The following is a 20,129-nucleotide window of genomic DNA, read 5'->3' on the forward strand; positions in this document are numbered from 1 at the left end:
AAGAAACTTGATGGTCCATGGAAAAACTTGACTAGGATGTGGATGTTTGTTTTGAATTTCCATACAACAATGAATAAAATTTCATTGTTCATTTTTATTCATATATATTACATTATTTTTTGATATTTCTATAGTTTGAGACGTTTTCTGGGATGCTTGTTGATGAGGAACAAGTTGCTTAAATCTGGGACTGTCCGTACTATCCGGGACCTCTGGCCACTTTACCATAAGGTTTTCTTCACGTCCAAGGCTTCCACTATTATGAACAACTCCTCAATCTTTATTCGGGATTCTCAACTGGCCCTTTGCGATGACAAGCCTGTGGGTGCCATTCTAATGGATTTTTGATCGTTTTGTTGCAAAGCTCAGAGAGCCAGATCTCTTTGTTAGGAGTAAATCTTGCCACTTTTTGAATAATAGTGAGGCAAATCCTGCGAGCCAGACATCAAATTTAGTGTAATGTTAAAAATAGATGTTCCAGTTCCGGTTCTAGAAGCCATAGAAGTAGAAAATATGAAAATAAATTAAACTCTGTCGTATAAAACACATTAGGAAACCAGATCCTATTATTGTCCCTTTTGATTCACTTCGGTAATGGGGTTTTTTGAATGCTACTGTGCTTATATTTGGCCACAATATTCGTCGTGTTGAAGTACTTCTTATTGCAATTCAGACAATTCGGCCGAGCAAAACCACCTCTGACAGACTGAATCATGGAAGTGCCCAAGTAGCTTTGCATTTTGAAAGGTGGCAGATCGGCGCACCCGTAAAAGATGCTAGGATATGATGGGCAGGGTATGTTGCAAGAATGCCAAACAACAACGCTGCAAAGATCGTGTTCGCTTCGGATCCGGTTGGTACAAAAAGATATAAAGTGCAGCAAGCTAGGTGGGCAGGTCAGACCAAGTGCTCAACGAAGGATGTAGCATAAAATTGTTGATTAAGATTTATCTGTTCAAATTTCAACTGAATAAGTTGAACTATTTCTGACAAACAATTTAGTTAACTGTTATTACTGCAATACAACAATTAACAATTAACTGCAATTAACAATACAATTATCCGGTTTGAATACTAAACATTATCGTTTTCCTCTTTCTTTCCAGGTCGCAAAATACCTGACATCGAGCAAATTTTGCGCACCGTTCGCTCCGCCTGGAATACTCCGAAATCTCAGCGATCACTTTCACAAAGGTAAGTTTTACAGATAGGATATTATGTACCTTGCACCGTAAATCTGAGTTTAACGAATCACTTTGAATAACGTTCCCAAAAAAAAAACTCCCCAATACTCAAACTTTGCTGATAATTGTCAAAATCTGTAAACTTTGTAGGCTATCGCGTTTACCATTATCCCACTAATACCAAGCCACGCCTTCAAACGGAGTAGTTTTTGGAATTTAGTGTATAGGCTCGGAAATCCAAATGTTTTTGTATCTTGGATTTTTTTAAATGAATTACAGTAAACTTTCGCTTACTATTGCGTATCTTAATATCGAGTTAGAGAACCATTAAAAGTTGGTCTTCATGGCTACCTCGATGGTCCCTTGGTTCGCATTTGCATTTACATTTGTTCTGTAACTTGATACACATACTTGATACCTCCTTAACTGCCCATAAAGGCATAACTGTCCCATATTGATTTCCTCGAAAAAGATTTTTTTGGCAGGTTGCATTTATTTTTATGTATATTTTCATGTACGCACATAAAATTGAGCAGTTTGTTCGAAAACATTGCGAAAAAATTTCAAACTAGTGTTGTCCTATATTGAAAAATAAAGGCATAACAGTCTCTATATAGAACAACTTGCAAAAAGCTTAATTTTTCTGTAGGGAAAATTTCTTGCAATACAAATTTATCGCGAGTACATATTGGTTGACATTCGGCATCTGCAAATTCATTCCATTTAAAAAAATAGAATATCTTATTGATTTAAAAGTAATAGCAGTTGCATCATGTACTTAATATTGCAACATGGCTCAATACCGCGTTCCTGAAAGCAGAACCACTTTTCCGGTAATGATCCAGTGATAAGCTAGTTCTGTATGGTATATGTTAAGTGTCTATGAAAGGCTCAAGATAATTTTCTGATGATTTGTATTTACAATTGTGACGTCTTTTTTCGTTTTGAATTGTATGAATGTTCGTAGCATAAACAATGAAACCGAAATAGCTGTAGCGATAAATGCACATCTATTCAGCCAGCTGGTAAGAATGAATATAACTCCTGTGAAGGGTCCATCAGGTTGGATATTTCATGCCTTTGCAGGACATAGTGCCACTATGTATAAACATGTTAAAATAATCGATTGGCAAAGAAAACTCTTGGATATAACTGTAGAAGTGGTCAATGTACATTAAAACTAGAAGCAGATCCTTCCTTAGTTTCAGGTGTTACAAGACACAAAAAAAAAGAATAAGAAGGGAAGGACAATAAGCATAAGAAAAAAAGATAATAATTATTGAGTTGGGATAATTTTGAATTATTGAATCTAGTTGTGACCAGTAGTTAGTCTTATGAAAGTTGATTATTCTGGTTTTGTCGACTAGCTTTTTCGACAAACTTGAGATGTTTGCAAATGTAAAAAAAAGCTTATATTTTACGATGTTCATTTTTGGTTCATTGTATAGACATTGAGCTTAGAGAAGTAAGTTTTGGGCGAAAAACTGTTTGAACAATTGTTTAATTTAATTCATTGTTTATTTATTTGAGGGAAATTTAAATAAACTCATTTATACAGCACCCAGGCTATAAATAAAAAAAATGTCCGCATTCATTCTGTCGTTTTTGGATACTGTTTTTGAGCATCCTATTGGGCACAAGTTGTCGTTTATTTGCTGCCGTATTCCATTGTGTTCCTTTTTTAGTCAACTTCCGTTTTTTCAGTTCTAAGAGATCGCAGTAGGCGTTGCCGCGAACGGTCGTGTTTTGTTTTGCTTGCACCACTTTTTTTCGTGTTCTCGTTTTCCTCGATTTCGCCGACGAGTTGGCTGGTGCTGGTGCCACCCGGATTGTAGTTCGGAGGTGTATATTGAAAATAACCTTGCTATCAAGCAGTGAAAAATTCTTTCAGCGCTTTCCGTATGATCAAAAATGTCTTCGGTGGGATGTTTTATGACTGGTTTCAACAGGCTTACAATTTTGTTTCCACGTGATATTTTTCGCGACTGTGTATTTTGGCCGACAGTACAACACCACCGGATAGATTCAAGAAAAAAAGTGATATTGTTAATTTATTGTATTACATGAAAAATGCGTGGAATAAGGCATAAAAATGTGGTCTAGAATTGACCTGTGGTATGTGCGTCACAAGAAGAAGGGAATGAATACCCAATTAGTTGCTGATTCGATTTGATGACAACGCCGCGTGGGTGCATTTTGGTGAGATTGTTCTGATTGCATTATTATCGGTACACAATTATTAAATACGCGCCAGTCTCAAAGTAACCATCTTTGAAACAGGAAGTGTGTATGCATAATCATTATCCATTTGATAACGGTTATGTATACATGCGGGGCTTGTTGTTGGTGAAAGTGACTTCTGAATGGACGTGTCTCTCCAGCCATTCTGAAATGGGTCACTGGATCTACAATAGAGCTATCACCTTCTAACTCCCGGACTGAAGCTTTTTGCAAAAATGTTGTGCCAAAGCAGTTTTGCTGAAAACTTTTTTCCATAATACCACTGCCGGACAGTGGGGGTTAGAAGGAATCACACACACACACACACACACACACTTCCGTTTTTTCAGTTCTTCGATTGGTGAATCTTCCATCCGAGTCTATTTCAAGATCTCCGTCCTCTGGGCCATCTGGAGGATCGGTCGAAAAGTTTTTTTTTGTTGGGAAAATCTGCGTTTGATTCAGGCACCTGGATTTCGTCTTCATTTTCACTATCACTTAATTAACATTTCAAACAACATTGCGTCTTGATTCACAAGGAAATTAATTTCGTTATGACAGATTCTCGGAATATACAGAATCAACGTTCTGAGCAGGCCGTGAGTCTGATATGGCTTTATTTCTGTGTTACATTGCAATAAAATAAAGGCAAAAGAGAACTTTCTTTAATTTTATGCTCTTATAATTATATTTCCCTAAGGAACAATTCAAAATACATCTAGACGATTAATATGAAACACGATGTTGCTCTGCTGAACATTTATACTGGCATTATCGACTTTAAATTGGCGATTATCCAACGATCAGATATTCAACTTCATCGACGAATTTCTCGATCGGTAGCAATTCCATATGGGACAGTTATGCTTTTATGGGCAGTTAAGGACATGTCTCCTTGGGTACCAAAATGGACTCTAATATGACACCATACTTCCCCCTTCACTTTCCGCTCCCTCTTCCCACGCTTCTCACAGTGTTTTGGAGAGCGATCACAAAAAATAATTATTTCAAGCGTGTGCTAGAATAAGGGCGTAAGTCGCATGATCGATTTCTCTTCATCGATCCTCTCTTCTACGAATAAAGGTGACGAAAAAACCCGCAGTATTTTTTCACCTCAGGATACAAGATTGCATCGCTGCCTTGCGTCCTGAAGTGGAAAAATGCTAATCAATCCGCCTCCTGTCACCTTTATTCACAGAAGAGAGAATCGATGGAGAGAAATCGATCATGCGAGTTACGCCGTTATTCTAGCACACGCTTGATTTGATGTTACTAACCTTATTGTAGAGCGGTGGTTTCTTAACTGAAAGCATTCCATAATGTGTTTTTCACAAATTACCTGTTTTTGAATGCAAACAAGTAGTTATTGCAGTGATTTGTGTTGTAAAATATCATGCACTACCGAATCACTTCTTCTTCACGCACCGTGTTGTTGTTTGAAGGCTTTTCGGTGCCCGTTCTAAAATTCACTTTTTATGGTGTTTCTACTCACCGTGACAATTCATAAATCTAATGCGATATTTGTAACACTTTATGTTTTCTCGCGCCGTGCGCCTGGGAGCAATAAAACCCTTAAGTTCACCGATTTGTGCTCGAAAAATAACACCGGAATACGAATTCACTTGGCCAACATTGTTTATGAATCGGTTTCGCAGCTCTCACTGATTGGAAGTGATGTCAGTTTTTACGTTTGGAATTAAAATTGTTTGGATATCCATACACTTGCTACAACCACGTATTTTACAATTTCATAACACTCAAATGGTGTATAATGTCACAAGTGTTGCAAAACATTTTTAAGCGTGAGAAAAACAATGTACGACGCAATGTAACAGCAAAAATGAATATAAGATAGTATACAGTACAATTGACTGTAGAATTAAATACATACTGATGGCAACTTCCTCCGTCCGTGAGAGGCGAGAGAAGAGAGGAGAAAACTGCCAAAAAAAAAGTAAACAACACACGCATGGTGTGAAAAATGCTTATAATATTGGTCAAAAAATATAGTCCCACAACCAAATGAAATAAATTGTGGTTTTTAGCTTTAAGGAAGTTGTTGAAGGATTCATATCAACAATAATACATTTGTATGAAACGTGTGCAAGTAATATTGCCTACATAATTCTGTAGGTGGAGGTATACATGGAACATGATGATTTATTTTTGGCCGACGCACATAACATTATGCTCCGCCGTGTTGGGTGACTCGAGAAGGTGGTTTAGCGGGTGGCTCGAATGGGTGGCAACACTATGTTTACGTGCTCAATCAACCTTCACCTTAACTCGATGGCCCCTTCAATATCGAGTTATGGAGTGTTGATTGGATTTTATATCCTACAAATTCCTGGGTCGCATTTAAAGTATGATACAAAAATTTGTACTTTTCACTTTTGTCTACAATCAACCTTTCACAAAAAATCGAATTGTCATTATTGTCAAAAATCGGTAATTAGAACAGGCTTCAAGAAAAAGTGAGGAACAATAGACAAGAGTAAAAATTAGAAAACTTAAGCAATTTTTATAGATTCGTGAATCAAAAAAAAACATGTCCAAAACGTCCTCACACGCTCAAAAAAGAGTTCTGGAAAACGTGAACTGTCAAAAATACACCTTGAACTACCACCAATGATCGCATAAACATGATCACGGATACGAGAACGGATTTTTTTCTGCGCAGATCAATTTTAGATAGTGAAAAGTGATACATATTTGATCGATAGTAAAAATTTTGGAATCGGAGGGATAAACGAATTACTCCCAAAATAAAAAAAAAATATGACTTCGAAGCTGATAAATATGTAACAAAGCAATTGTATGAATAGAACAATGTTAATAGACATTAGACTGTCATAATCCGAGCAATGGTTTCCACGAATTTAAATATTATATCATGACGACACAATTATCATTTGTACCTCCACGTATAATTTCGCCCAAGTCGTACGGCGCATATCTTAATTACACTGTTAACCTATTTTTACAATCGGAGCAGTAATCTAAGAAATCGAATATGACGGATGCGGTGTCATTAAATGCCATTATAAGTGAGCTAGATTTGCGTTTGAAACGGAAGCGCTTTACCCAGGAAAAACAAACTTTGCAAAAGGAAGCCGTGAGGTGAGCAATTACCGAGTGCAAAGGAAAACTTATTATGGGACCTAATAATTATGTTTGTAATCGCAATGGATTACTTCCATTCCTGTCACGACACTGTCTGGTGGTAGGAGATGATTGTTAGAATGGAAACAATTGTAAATCTATCTCACATCAGGAACGTCTAAATAATGGCAGTTTTTATGCAGATTATAGCAAATTTTCATCTAAATAACATTCATGTATAATGCACTCGTCAATGTCATCCTCTAGATAATCGAAATTCTGCCTTCGCAGTTCCGTTTCTCCTAAAACCCTTAAAATATCGAACTCGAATGGCACCCGAAAAAAAAACCAGTACGTGCCACAAATTCAAATATTATGGCTCTTTAATATCTTAAAGCGTCGTTTGAGACTCGTAAATGGTTCGCCAGACATTGGTATCGACGTCTGAGTACATGTTCTCTAGAGCGCTAGTCCTGCATTGTGGTAAGGCAAATGTGGTACATTTACCGGAAATGTAACATCGATTGCATGCAGAGGCACCAACTTCGTGAAAATATTGAGGGGGCAAGATTTGCCCGTCGAAATCGATTATGTTATTTGTAAATATATTAGACTTGATAATTTCTGCCTCAGCAACGTTACGGTTCTACGTTCCTTGTGATTTTAAGAAGAAAAATATTGTTTTTATTCCGTTGCGAAGATATACTTCTTATTACTAATTTATAACAGGGCTGAAATAGTAGTTTACGGAACAAGTTGCAGAATGATGATTCTGCGTAATGAATCCTTACAGCACTGGTTTCAGTTGCGTTATGATTACTCCCGCACTGCATACTTCAGTACAGGAAAGTAGGCCGTTTCATGACAGATTGGCGGGATGATAAACAGCCTATTACGATGAGAAATTGCAAAAAATAATCAACCAAACATGATTTCAATACTCATCTAAAGCAAGTGTAAATACAAATCCTCAAGGTTGAAGAATGTCGAAATAGTGTCAAAACAAACCCCTTCTGACAGTTCTTTGGTTTTAGGAAAAAGGTATGTGGCTTCGCATCTAAATGAGATTTATACAAATTGCTATCTTTGTTGAGAATCTTCAAAGCAAACTTCAATTTGACACGATTGAGTATTTCAAAAATTTTATAAGGATTGCTGGGGGCAAGATGTGCTTCGCCGCCCCAAAGTTGGCGCCTATGATTGCACGGCATACGCCACACAAAACACGCGACACAAATTATTTTGCTTCTTGTTCAACATTTATTGGTCGATGACCCGGTTTTATGTTGCTTCAGGACTGTGCCTGGCAGCTCACGAGATGCATTTTTCACTGAAATTACTATTAATCACATGTTGCACGAGCGTGCAGGAAAACACCATCATCGTGTGTGCAGTTCGGATACTGACCCTTTTGACGGGCGAATTCATTGACTTTGAAAATGAGAAAATTCTGAACGCAACGCACAGAGACTACATAGACTACGCGAGCTCGTGTGAGGAAATTCCACACGAGCATCGTATGAATTATTTATGGTTCGTGAAAAATTAATGCGTTTTACATAGTGACAGCAATCGAAGTTCATGATCAAGCGAATCGCTGGCAGGCTGGGGAATTTGTTTATGACCTCCGATAACGAAAAATGTTTCGACAATATAGTCGATTTAATACCAGGTAGAAAAGAGTGTTCCGGAACATACCGTTTAAGAATTTTCGGATTTTTTTTCCTGTATAGAGGAAAAACGTTGGAATATGTTTAATCAATACGCATAGAGCAAATATCACCGTTTTGAAACAAATTCCAAATAAATTCATGTTCACTTGGACATTTTATGGGATTTTATAAAATATTCCACTGATTTATGTCAAATTTCAAGAAACTGGTGGTAAATTTTGATTCTATGTTGATGTCATTTAACCCTCAAAGCCCCGAGACAGATCTATTTTTTTAAATCGACTGGTGCTCGAAAGCAAATAAGTTTAACGAAATGCGGTTTTCACTATGATTGGTGGGATGAGTTAGACTTCCTGCGAATGGGGCTTTCAAACCGGAAGTTGAGGTCTGTACATGTTTTTCAACTGGAAATAAGTGTTCCCTAGTCTCATTTTTCAACTTTAACAACGAAACCAATGTTTAACGATAGGTCTTAGCCGTTTTGGGACTTTAAGTAATGGATCAAGGCAAGAATACATCATTCGGTTTATTTTCTTGCTCGAGATGAGAGCCGGAACCAGATTCCGGAAGTACTTTTCTGGTAGCTATCGCGGCCACGGAGCACTTGCAAATTTGACCCAAAGCAACATTTCGGCTACTTGAACGTCATGAAATCATATCAGAGAGCTAATGCAAAACATCAACTCTCAATATTACCAATTTTACCAAATTGTCAAGGCTGGGTTGTAGGGTCACTTCCGGTGAACCAGGAGACAAACATTGATGAAGCTCAAAACTAGGCATGAGACTGCTCAAACTTCATGAAATAGCCTCAGCGTTGCTGTTAGAACATGATTCTTGCCTATACGGACACTTCAACAAAATTTCCAAACATTGTCCGGATTCTGAGGTCACTTCCGGTAAATCTGGAGACAAACATAAATAACAGGTTAAACTAGACATGCAACCACTAAAACTTCATGAAATGACCTTGGCGTAGCTGTAAAACCATGCTTCTCGCCTGTATGGACACTTCGGTCAAATGACCAGAAAATGACCGAATTTTGAGGTCACTTCCGGTGAATCAGGAACAAACATATATAATTGGCAAAACTAGGCATGACACCGTTCAATAAAATAACCTCAGCGTTGCTGTAAGAACATGCCTTTTGAATCAATTTCGGCCAGATAACCGGACACAATCCAGATTCTGATGTCACTTCCGGTGAACCAGGAGACAAACACAAATAAAGTGAAACTGGACATGCGACTACTCAAACTTCATGAATTGTCCTCATAGTTTCTGTAAGTACACGTTTCTTGCATGTTTCAACACTTCATCCAGATGTCCGGATTTTGAGATTAATTTTGCTGAATCAGGAAACAAATATGGAAAACAAATTTGGGTCTCTTGTAGCTGCGAAGATTTCATGCAGTCAAACTGCCGTGCACCTCTTTTTATACTTTATTTATGTTTGTCTTCTGGTTAACCGAAAGTGACTTCAGAAACCTCTGGTCATCTGGCTGAAGTGTCGCTACCCGACCAGGCGGAAGAAACAAGATAATAACAGAATGTGTTCCCCTGATATGATTTTTTTATATCACCAGTTGTTATAAAACATGTTCCGTTAGTAGTTAAAATAACAAAAATTCTAACAAAATTTGCACCAAATTAAACTAAAACATAACAAACCCTGTAACAATTATATCAAAATTATTACAGAATGTGTTGCAAGGATGTTACAAAATAACAAAATTATTGCAAACTATGTTACTGTTTATGACATCGGATGTTACTTACAACAAACGTATAAATGCGATGTCAAAAATATAACAAATGTTGTTATAATTGTGTTACTAAAAATATAACAAGTTGAGAACAAAGCCATCTTGGTAACAAAATTTTATCAACTTTTGTTATTTTTAACTGCTGCTGATAGGAATGTGTTATAATTTTGTTATGTGGTTCTGGTCTAGTACAGGCAAGGATCGTATTCTTACAGCAATGCTAAGGTTATTTCATGAAAATTGGGCAGTCGCTAGTTTTGAGCTAAATCCATGTTTGTGTCCTGGTTCACCGGAAGTGACCCTACAACCCAGCCTTGGCCATTTGGTAAAATTGACAATATTGAGAGTTGATGTCTTGGCATTGGCTCTCTGAGATGATTTCATGACGTTCAAGTAGCCACATATGTTCCTTCGGGTCAAATTTACATGTGTTCCTTGGCCTCGGCTCCAACCCAGAAAGTAATTCCGGAACTTTGTTCCAGCTCTCGTCCCGTGCAAGAAAATAAACCAAATGATGTACCGTTTTGATTCATATTACGGACACTTAAGGACTCAGGGAAATATAACCCAGCATAGAGCATACAAAATAAATCATTCTATATGATTCCTTAGCGCTATCGAACGTCGGAAGCCCTTTATTTTCGAACGGTGGGTGAAGAATACGCTTCCGCAACTTCAATAAGTTTAAATAAATCAAAATGTGTGGCCTTTTCATGATTCTTATTCCGGACGCTTCCTCACTTTTGCCTCATATTCCGGACACTTTGAATCGAATTCCGGACAGCTCATGATAATCATTAATTGAAGAGTCAAATCATCAATCGAAATCATTAAACCACCAAAGAAACATCTAAGGTAGTTGGGCATTATAAATTTTCAAAGATATTTATGGAAAAAGTTTACTAAAACGAGCCTTGAAATTGAGAACTTTTGAACAGCAAAAATTGAAACATTTCGCGTGAAATGTTTCTCATACAAAGTAGAGTGTCCGGAATTTGAAGCTGTCCGTAATATGAATCAAAACGGTATTCTTGTCTTGATGCGTTACTTAAAATCTTAAAATGGCTAAAATCCATCGTTAAACATTGGTTTCGTTGTTGAAGTTGTAAAAAAATACTAGGGAACACTTATTTCCGGTTGAAAAACATGTCCATACCTGAACTTCCGGTTTGAAAACCCCACTCGCAGGAAGTCTAACTCATCCCATCGATCATAGTGAAAACCATATTTCGTTAAACTTATTTGTTTTCGAGCACCAGTCGATTGAAAATAATAGGTCTGTCCGGGGGCTTTGAGGGTTAAGCAAGAGGCCGCTAAAGGATATCACAAACCATAGGGAGACGCGTCTTTTTTTCTTCATTTTGGGGTTATGTCTTACGACAGAGCCTGCTCCTCAGCTCAATGTTCTTTTGAGCACTTTCACAGTAATTAAGCATGTGTACATGGTCCATAAAAATGCAAAAATGGTCATACCATGTATTTTGGCAGTTTTTATATGGAAAATTGAAACGGAACAAACATTTCATTCATTATTTGTTTCATTTATGCTGTTAAGGTTAAGATGCATCGAAGCTGTTACCGATTTGCAAAAAGAAATTAAAAATCGTTTTTTTTTTCAATAAGGAAACAACAATTTTGAAAATACAATTTCTCAATCGGACCGTGACTCAAAGCCCCTTTGGAAAATATTTACAATTTAAAAAAAAACCAAAAGCCAATTTCGGCATTGGAAGAGGAAAAATATATTACCAACTAATTGCGAAAAAGTTTAAAAACTTACTATGCAGATTGGAAGTGATTTTTAAATGCACATATTCAGAGCAATATACTTTTCTGCAAATATGATCAATTTGGTATGACAAACAACTTTGTAGAATAACATTTTCCAGTAAAACTGAAAAGCTAAATTTGATAATTGCGATACCTTAAAAATTGTGTGTGCGTAAACATTCAAAATATTCAAGTATATATACTTAATAAGGACAAATGATCCACTTACCGAGCTGGTACACTTCCCCCTCTGTACCTTTATTCGTTTTAAAGTTTTAAATTCAAGTGTGTAAAATTCAATGCCTATATTATTCAAACTTTCCAAATAAAATAAGTTGAAATAATTGAAAAATATCTCATGGCAAATGACCATTATGTCAGAAGCTAAACGGCATGTTGATTCGATGTTGGGTTGCTAATTATTGGCTCATATCATCATCAACAGAGTTGTCAAAAACGTTTTCCAACTGTTTTCTCAACGCTTCGAAATATTTGAGCGGTGCCGAAGCCATAGACGACCCAAAAAAAGTTTTATTTTAAATGATTATTACCTCAAATTTTTTACCAATGACTAGATTCTTCCTGTTCTCCTGTAACTTTACAAAACTTGAATAATAATTGAATAATTGAAAACAAAACATCCATTACAGAGAAACAGACGTAACACTTAGAACAAATCGAGATCAAAATCATAGTCACGAAAACATGTACGCCCAATGCTTAAAACACTGTAGGTGGCCGATGGTCCAACAGGTGGCGGTAGTGTGTAATCGTTAAACATGAACAAAAACGACGCGAGCGCTGCGGGTGGTCGATTGACCACCTACCTTATATTTGAATTGAACGTTAAAAAGTTGGTCGATGGACAGCAGTGAGAGTGTGACGTCTGTTTGTCTGTGCTTCCATATTGACATATAATGGGAATCTAATCAATTCAAAAAATTCAACCGTTTCAGGGGAAATTCCCAACTGATTTTGGATCTCTTTCGCCAACATATCGGTAAGACGGTTATTTGCCAGCGTGAACATGATTGACCGCACGCAGTTGATATTTTCAATTCAGAATCACCGCAAAAAAAAATATATTTTTTAGATCCTTCTGAGAGAGATGATGTGGGGAGGTTCATTCTAATAAAAATTGTCGTTCAGTTATAGGGATAAATTGAAATTGTTGTTGTTCCATACATACTTATGTATTATAATTACTTGTAAATATTCATAAGGCATAATTCAAATGTTTAATATCAAATAACAAACATACCTATATCCTCGAAAACTATTGAGAATGGTGTTTTACTCTTTCAACTGTTATTTAATTTGGATGTGCTTAAATTCATCTGGATAATGATTAATAAATTAAATTTATTATTTATGTTACGACGAGCTGTGCGTATATAGTGAAACCTAATGCTACACAAGAAATAAATTTGAATCAAAGCATTTTAAAAATAAATTGTTCCAGAAATTACTCTAGATTGAATTAATTAACTCATGACGCGTGGTAAAGATGGATAAATTATGGGTGAAACTATGAAAAAAATCCACGTGTACGGCTGGGATTTGAACCCAGGACTCTTGCTAGACGAGCGCTTTACCAACTAAGCTACCGAGCCAATTGGTGACCCAATAACTCAGTTGGTTACATGTTTAGAATTAAAATCCCCACAGACCACGCAGACCTTTTTCATAACCCACATCCATCCATCTCATGTTTACTACACACGTACGCAAAGCGAGTGCGATTTGTTTAGTGTTGAAACTGTTTGCCTATCATACCTACATCGCTTCCACAACAATTGTATTGTGGAAGGGTAAAGATGCGGGCGATGTGGGGTATTTAGAGGTGCGGGCGAACATCAAATTAGTATTTGTGATAACATCAGTTTTAAAGTGGTAGATGTGCAATGCCAACCAGTGTTGATAGACTCACACTCAAATCTTAATCAATACGCTCCCGTGAGAGAAAACTCATCAGAGATCAGCTTTACAAATCTCACGCTTGATATTTTGATGCAAAATCACTCAATCATCTCAAACCGTAAAAAATGATTCAGTCGCGAAACCCGCAAAAAACTCTTGACACCCGAATGTTGTTGTTTACGTTAGAAAGGATTACTATAATTACCTAACTAACAAGAAATTATTGCCGTGTGTGAGTAAACTGCGGAAAAACGAGACAATGAGTCAAAAAAGTGAGCCAACTCATCCATGATTTTTTGACTGCTGAGTTGCGTGATTGACAACTCACGCATGAAAAATCTCAAGCGTGAGTTATGAGAAATTGAGTTTTTCACAACACTGACGCCAACTTCGGCGAGCCGAAAGTTCACGAAGTAGCCGAAAATTACGTCACGTTTGGAAAGCTACGTACAAAATTTTTCGCAGCCTTGTCGTCACCATCAGCTGATCTTTTCGTTTACATCTTTTTCGTGACTAATATAAGCAAACACATACTAAGAGCCGGACGAGTTATATACGACATTGAGATGCGGGAAGGCTATCAACGTGTCGTTCTCACACAAGTGACGATATGACTACTACTACGGACCGATGCACGCGTTCACTAATTTGACGTTTGAGCGGTGCCAAGTTCACTAGTTTCCATGGTCACGTAAATAACACGGCACCGCTCAAACGTCAACTAGTGAACTCGTGCATTGGTCCACAGAGTGGCAGTAAAACTCTAATATAAGTTGACGCTTATAGTTCGGTAATCCAATCCGCATGGTTATTAAATTAATTTATCAATCTTTACCACGCGTAATGAGTTTATTAATTTAATAACCATGCGGATTATATTACCGAACAGCTCAATTTAAGCGTCAATTTTTCCCTAGAATGCTTTGGGAGTTTCTTCCGGGTTTCTTCCTTAAATCACTCATGAATCCTTCAAATCCTCTCTGGGATTGTTTTGGAAATTTTGTGATTATTTCATTATTTTTCTTCTGGAAATCACAGAATTCTTCCAGATATCGCTTTGGGATTCATAAAAAAAATCGTTATTATTCTGGTATTACTTCTTTCTTTTGGATATCCCTTTGTGATTCTTTTGGACATCTATTTGGATTTTTTGTAGAAATCTGTATGTGATTTTGCGTGTATCTCCTTAAGGATTACTTTTGAAATCATGGAAATTAAAATCTTCGAAATTCTTGAAAAAATCTTTTGCAAATACTATGGAAGATTCTACCAAAAATCCCGATGCATTTTTTCTGGATATTTTTAGTTGATTTTGCCAAAAAAGATACTAGAAATTCTTCGGAAATTCCTCCGTAAATCACTCTGATTTTTTCTTTCGGAAATTCTTCTGGAATTTTTATAGGAATGCCTCTGGTATTCTTTCGGAAATCATCTAAGATGCTTTCGGAAATCCTTTCGAATACTGTCGAGGATACTTCCGACAAACTTTATGAAATTCTTCTAGAAATTCCACTGAGATTTTTACGTCAATATCTTTGTAATACTTCTGGGAGTCCTAAAAAACCTGTTGGAGTTCTTCCGGATATCTTTCTAGAATTCTTTCGGAAAATCTTCTGCGATTCTTTCGGAAATCTTTTGAGGATCCTTTAAATCTTTCCTACTATTTTTTTTTTTGGGATTCCTGAAGAAATTCTTCCCGAATTACCTCTAGGATCAAGGAGCATCCTGAATTTTCCAAGAAAACTCTGTGTCTCTTCTGAAATACCCCCAGATTTCTTTCTTTTTTTATCCTGCTGGAAGGTTTCAAAATTGTTGGGAGATTTTCCAGAAATTTTGCTGGAATTTTTCAAAAAATCCTGCTGGGATTCTTCCATGAATCGTGCTAAAATTCATCTAGAAACACGACTGGAATTCTTCCGGATATCGTTCAAAAGTTCTACCAGAAATTTTCGTGAGATTCATCCGTAAATTGTTCTGGTATTTTTCCAGAAATTGCATTGAGATTCCTCGGAAATTCAGATTCTTAAGAATTTCCTTCTGAGAATTCATCTGGAAACTGCTTTGGGATTATAGATATATTATCAAGGAGATTTCTAAAGGAATTATTTCAGGATTTTCGTGAACATCTAAAACTATCCAATGAGAATTCCAAATGGATTTTGAATGTTTTATACGGTAATATCCAAAAAAAAACCCAAGAAGTTATTTCGCAAGAATCCCTGAAAGATTTAAAGAAGATTCACAGACGTCCAGAAGTTTTCTTGAATATTTTCCGGAATAGTTCAGATGTCCAGAAGAACTCCAGAAAGATTTACGGAATAATTTCAAAAGGTATTTTCGGAACCATTTGAATGTAACTTCCAGAAGATTCTCAGAAAAAAAATCAGTAATCAAAGAATCTCATAGTTATTTTTCAAAAATCCTAGAGGGCGGTCCAGTAGTTTTCTTGAGGGATTTCCATTTGAAGTCAAGAGTAATTTTCATATAACTCCGCCAAGGATCTGAGAAAATCTGCAAGAAAATTAACTGATAAATCACAAAAAAAGAATATCAAGATCACTTTCTTATGAATTTCCAGAAGAATACCAGAGTTTTTTTTTTTCAAAGAACCTTAGAAAAAAAATCTCAAGGATCACGAATAAATTTCCGGAAAATTTCCGTATATTTTAAACTATCTCAGGCAGATTTCGTGAAATAATAAATCATGATTTCTGTAAGAATATATGAAGGATTTCTTGAAGGGTGCCAGGAGGATTTCCAAACAACTTCAGAGGAATTTTCGGATGAATTTTAGAGAAATTTCCTGAAAAATTTCGAAGGGATTTCCATATGAAAAGATTTCCAAAAAAATCCCCGAGGCACATCTGGAAGTTTCTTAACCCGTATAGGCCTGAGTGAAAGAAAAATAACTAAAAATCTCATCGCTCAGTGAATACTTAACGGATTTCAATTTTTTTTTGTCAGTATACTCGTACACATATCTTGTTTCTAAAAGTGGTCAAAGAATCTCGGAAATGTTCCTGTGGCCGGAGTTATTGCGGTGGGTCAGGTCGGGTAACAAGGGTTTTGTGCTTCTGTGCCCCTGGAGGTAGGCAAATTTCAAGTCACAGATAATTTCCAGAATCGGCTATAATGTGGCCACAATATCAAGGAGTTTTAAGAAAAACGCATCAGCGTAAACCTTCTGGTAGTCGATTAAATTGAATAATTATGTCAACTGCATTTGATTGATCCTACAAATGACCATTTTCGGGTCCCCGGGATGCCTCAAACTTATGATAAAATGCACAGTTTGTATCTTCACATCTGTGTCAAGCTTATTGGAACGCATTTTAGTAAACTATTATGTTCGATCTATACTTTTAGAGATTTGAAACGGTTTAGTACCTAACAAATCTAGAGCCGGTTCTTCAGGGTATTAAGTCCGAGTGGCCACATCTGGTACACTCTAAATTGCACCATTATTCACCATCACCAACTATTCATTTATAATGTTGAATATCAGATCTTAATGATTTATGCAAAATAAAATTAATGGCATTGGAAATAAATAAAGATAACTTGGCATGTCCCAAAAAATCGCCTCTTTCTACCCGACTTGACCCAGTGATCCACCGCAATAACTCCGGCTACAGGAGTATTTCCGAGTTACTCTGGACACTTCTAGAAACTAGATATGTAGGCCAGTAAACTGACAAAAAATTATTTGAATCCGTTTAGTATTCGCTGAGTGGTAAGGGTTTTAGTATTTTTGCTTTCACTCAGGCCTATACGGGTTAATAAGATTTTGGGAAGAATTCTATTGGGATTTACAAAATAATACCACAGGAATTTGAAGTGAAGTGAAAGAATAGATTTTTTTTATTATAAATTTGTGGTTACAGTTACAGTCTATGCAGCTAAATGGCTGAGACGGTGTCCGTGTCTTTTTAATATCAGGCGTCTTTCCGAGAGTATTCCAGATGAATCGGAATAATCTAAGACCTGTTTCTGGAAGAATCTCAGAGGGATATTCGAAGAAGTTTCAAAGAGATTCACGGAAGAACTACTGAAGGATTTCGAGTAAAATATTAGAAGGATTAAAATAATAATTTCGGATGGATTACCAGAAGAAATCCCGAGGAATTTTGTGATAATCCCCGAACCCAGAAGTAACCCATATTTTATAAATAGATTCCATTCCACTGGAAAGGGGCGATCCATTAATTACGTAAGACAATTTTCAGGGTTTTTCAACCCCCCTCCCCCCATGGTAAGATTTTTTGTATGAAAATTAAAAATAAATTGTATGGCGCGTAAGAAATCCCAAACCCCCCCTCCCCCCATAAACCATTACATAATTAATGGACAGCCCCAAAGCAATCATCAAATCATTTTCGGCAGAATTCCAGGGAAATTTTACGGAAGAATCCTTAAGGGTTTCCATAATAATCCAAGAGGGGTTTTCGGGATAATCCAATAGGAACTCCCAAGGAGGTTTCAGAGCGATCAGAGAAATAACTACCGTAATCCGGGGTAACATTGATCAGCCGGGGTAACATTGATCGCAATGATCCTTATCGTAAAATGTTCGAATCAACATTTGGTCGGGGTTCTGCTAAACCGCACCAAGTGCCAAAATCTTTATTCCGAGATATTTTACTTTATAGTCTTTTCCTGTACTAGTTTATCGCGGATGATATTTTTTTTTATCGCTCATATGCGATTAACAGTGTTAAATAAGTACACCGAGATTGAATATACTAGTAAATCATCAAAAATTAACTATGTAATTGGATTTCATAAAACAATATGAATCACTCAGTTCACTCTGGCTGAACAAAAATTGAAAAATATAATTCTTGGTTCGGTATGGTTGGATGTGTTTCACAGTTTTCAACAACACAAGTAAAATTGGAGACAAATGATGTTTATCAACACCGTGCATGTTGGAATCCATGTCACAAGTGTTTATGGGAAGGATTCGTATGTATTGAATCAAGGTTCTCACGTGTTCATACGTAGATCCTAATGATCGAAGAAAACGATGAATTCGCTCTGCCAAAGCGCACCAAGTTGCTCCCATTTGGTGCTCCTTTGCTGATCAAGTTCACAGTTCAATGCGTGAAGTGTTCACCAGAAATCACCATCTTTTCAGATGTACATTGACCTGCTGATGTTTTTCTGCAATGAACCAATGCACGAGTTCACTAATTTGACGTTTGAGCGGTGCCGTATTCACTGGTTACCATGGCTACATAAATAACACGGCACCGCTCAAACGTCAAATAATGAACTCGTGCAAAGGTCCATATTAAAATAAATTACCATCACCATCGGATAGAACACCAGAAAAAAAAAAGTTTCACCGTGATTCGAACTCTTGCTTTCTGAGTGGTAACCTAGTGTGCTACCACTAGGTCATCTTCACTTCTTGAAGGAATGGTGATAAACTTGAATCAAGTAATGTGCAGTTTGTTTGACGGGGTTTGATGGCGATAATGCCATTTTCTGAACAACTGAAGCGCACCAAGTCCACCTGAGTTGTTCACACAGCATCAGATTAAATTTATTCGTTTTTTCATTACGGCTTCTGTGTGGTTTGATAAACATATTATATAACAAGCTAGTGCAAGTATGTATTGCATGTAAATGCCTTTACTCCATGTCTAAATGTGATTTTCAGATAAACAGTACTTAGTGCGGTGTGGCTGGATAAAATTTGAAAGAAAATAGATCAACGCCACCGGAACTATATTTTATTTTATATAATCAATTGCTGCCCAATTTCACTGGCCTCTGTTTCTGCGAGTTGCTTGGAATGGATAAATTGTAAGAATATAGAAGGAAGTTGAAAAAATATAGCTTTATATCTGAAAAATGAATTCCCTCTGATGACGTGCGTTGGTTTATGGTTCGCTCTGGCTGAACAAAATTGCAGTTTTACATGTCCATCTAAAGAAAATTTTTGATGTAAGATTACAAGGGACTGTTCAAATTACTTGATATTTTTATGGTAGGAAGATAATGATTATTTGAGTCCTCTGGTGTAAAAAGTCGATTAGGGAAAAAATGGCACTTGGTGCGGTTTAGCAGAACCCCGACCATTTGTCGATGAAAAATTGTCAATGCACGAATGGTGATTCTCTTTCTTCTATCAATGGTTTTTGCGAAAAATTGAGTTCCGTTCATGCGTAAATTTTTCAACTTTTGGAAACAATGATTTTCATGATTATGGATGACGCAATCAAAGAATCATGCCTTTCATGAATTCTGAAAACGATATGAGCTAGAGAAATGCGGTTGTTACTGAAAATGACATCGTTGAAAACGATTCCACTGTCGAAATTTTCATATATATAATCAGTTGAGCATAATTCACAAATTACTATAAAGAATGCAACATTCCATTAGGCAATTGCTTACCTCTAGGCGTGTTTCACAATTTGAGGTGTTTTTAATTTTGAAATAACTCCAAAAGTAAATGACTTGTAAGAGTTTGGGCTTTAAATTC

The 20,129-nt window shown here is 36.6% G+C and overlaps 1 protein-coding gene across 12 annotated transcripts in view; it reads left to right on the forward strand.

The window, feature by feature from the left end:
* Positions 1-20,129, forward strand: part of LOC5567272 — a 286,367-nt gene that overhangs the window by 108,462 nt on the left and 157,776 nt on the right. For all 12 annotated transcript variants that reach the window (XM_021850247.1, XM_021850248.1, XM_021850252.1 and 9 more), the window contains one exon: positions 1,107-1,194. In XM_021850247.1, coding sequence (XP_021705939.1) covers positions 1,107-1,194 — 88 coding nt within the window. The remainder of the gene's footprint in view (positions 1-1,106; positions 1,195-20,129) is intronic.

This window comes from Aedes aegypti, chromosome 3 (assembly GCF_002204515.2).
Source record: "Aedes aegypti strain LVP_AGWG chromosome 3, AaegL5.0 Primary Assembly, whole genome shotgun sequence".
In the NCBI taxonomy this organism is placed as follows: domain Eukaryota; kingdom Metazoa; phylum Arthropoda; class Insecta; order Diptera; family Culicidae; genus Aedes; species Aedes aegypti.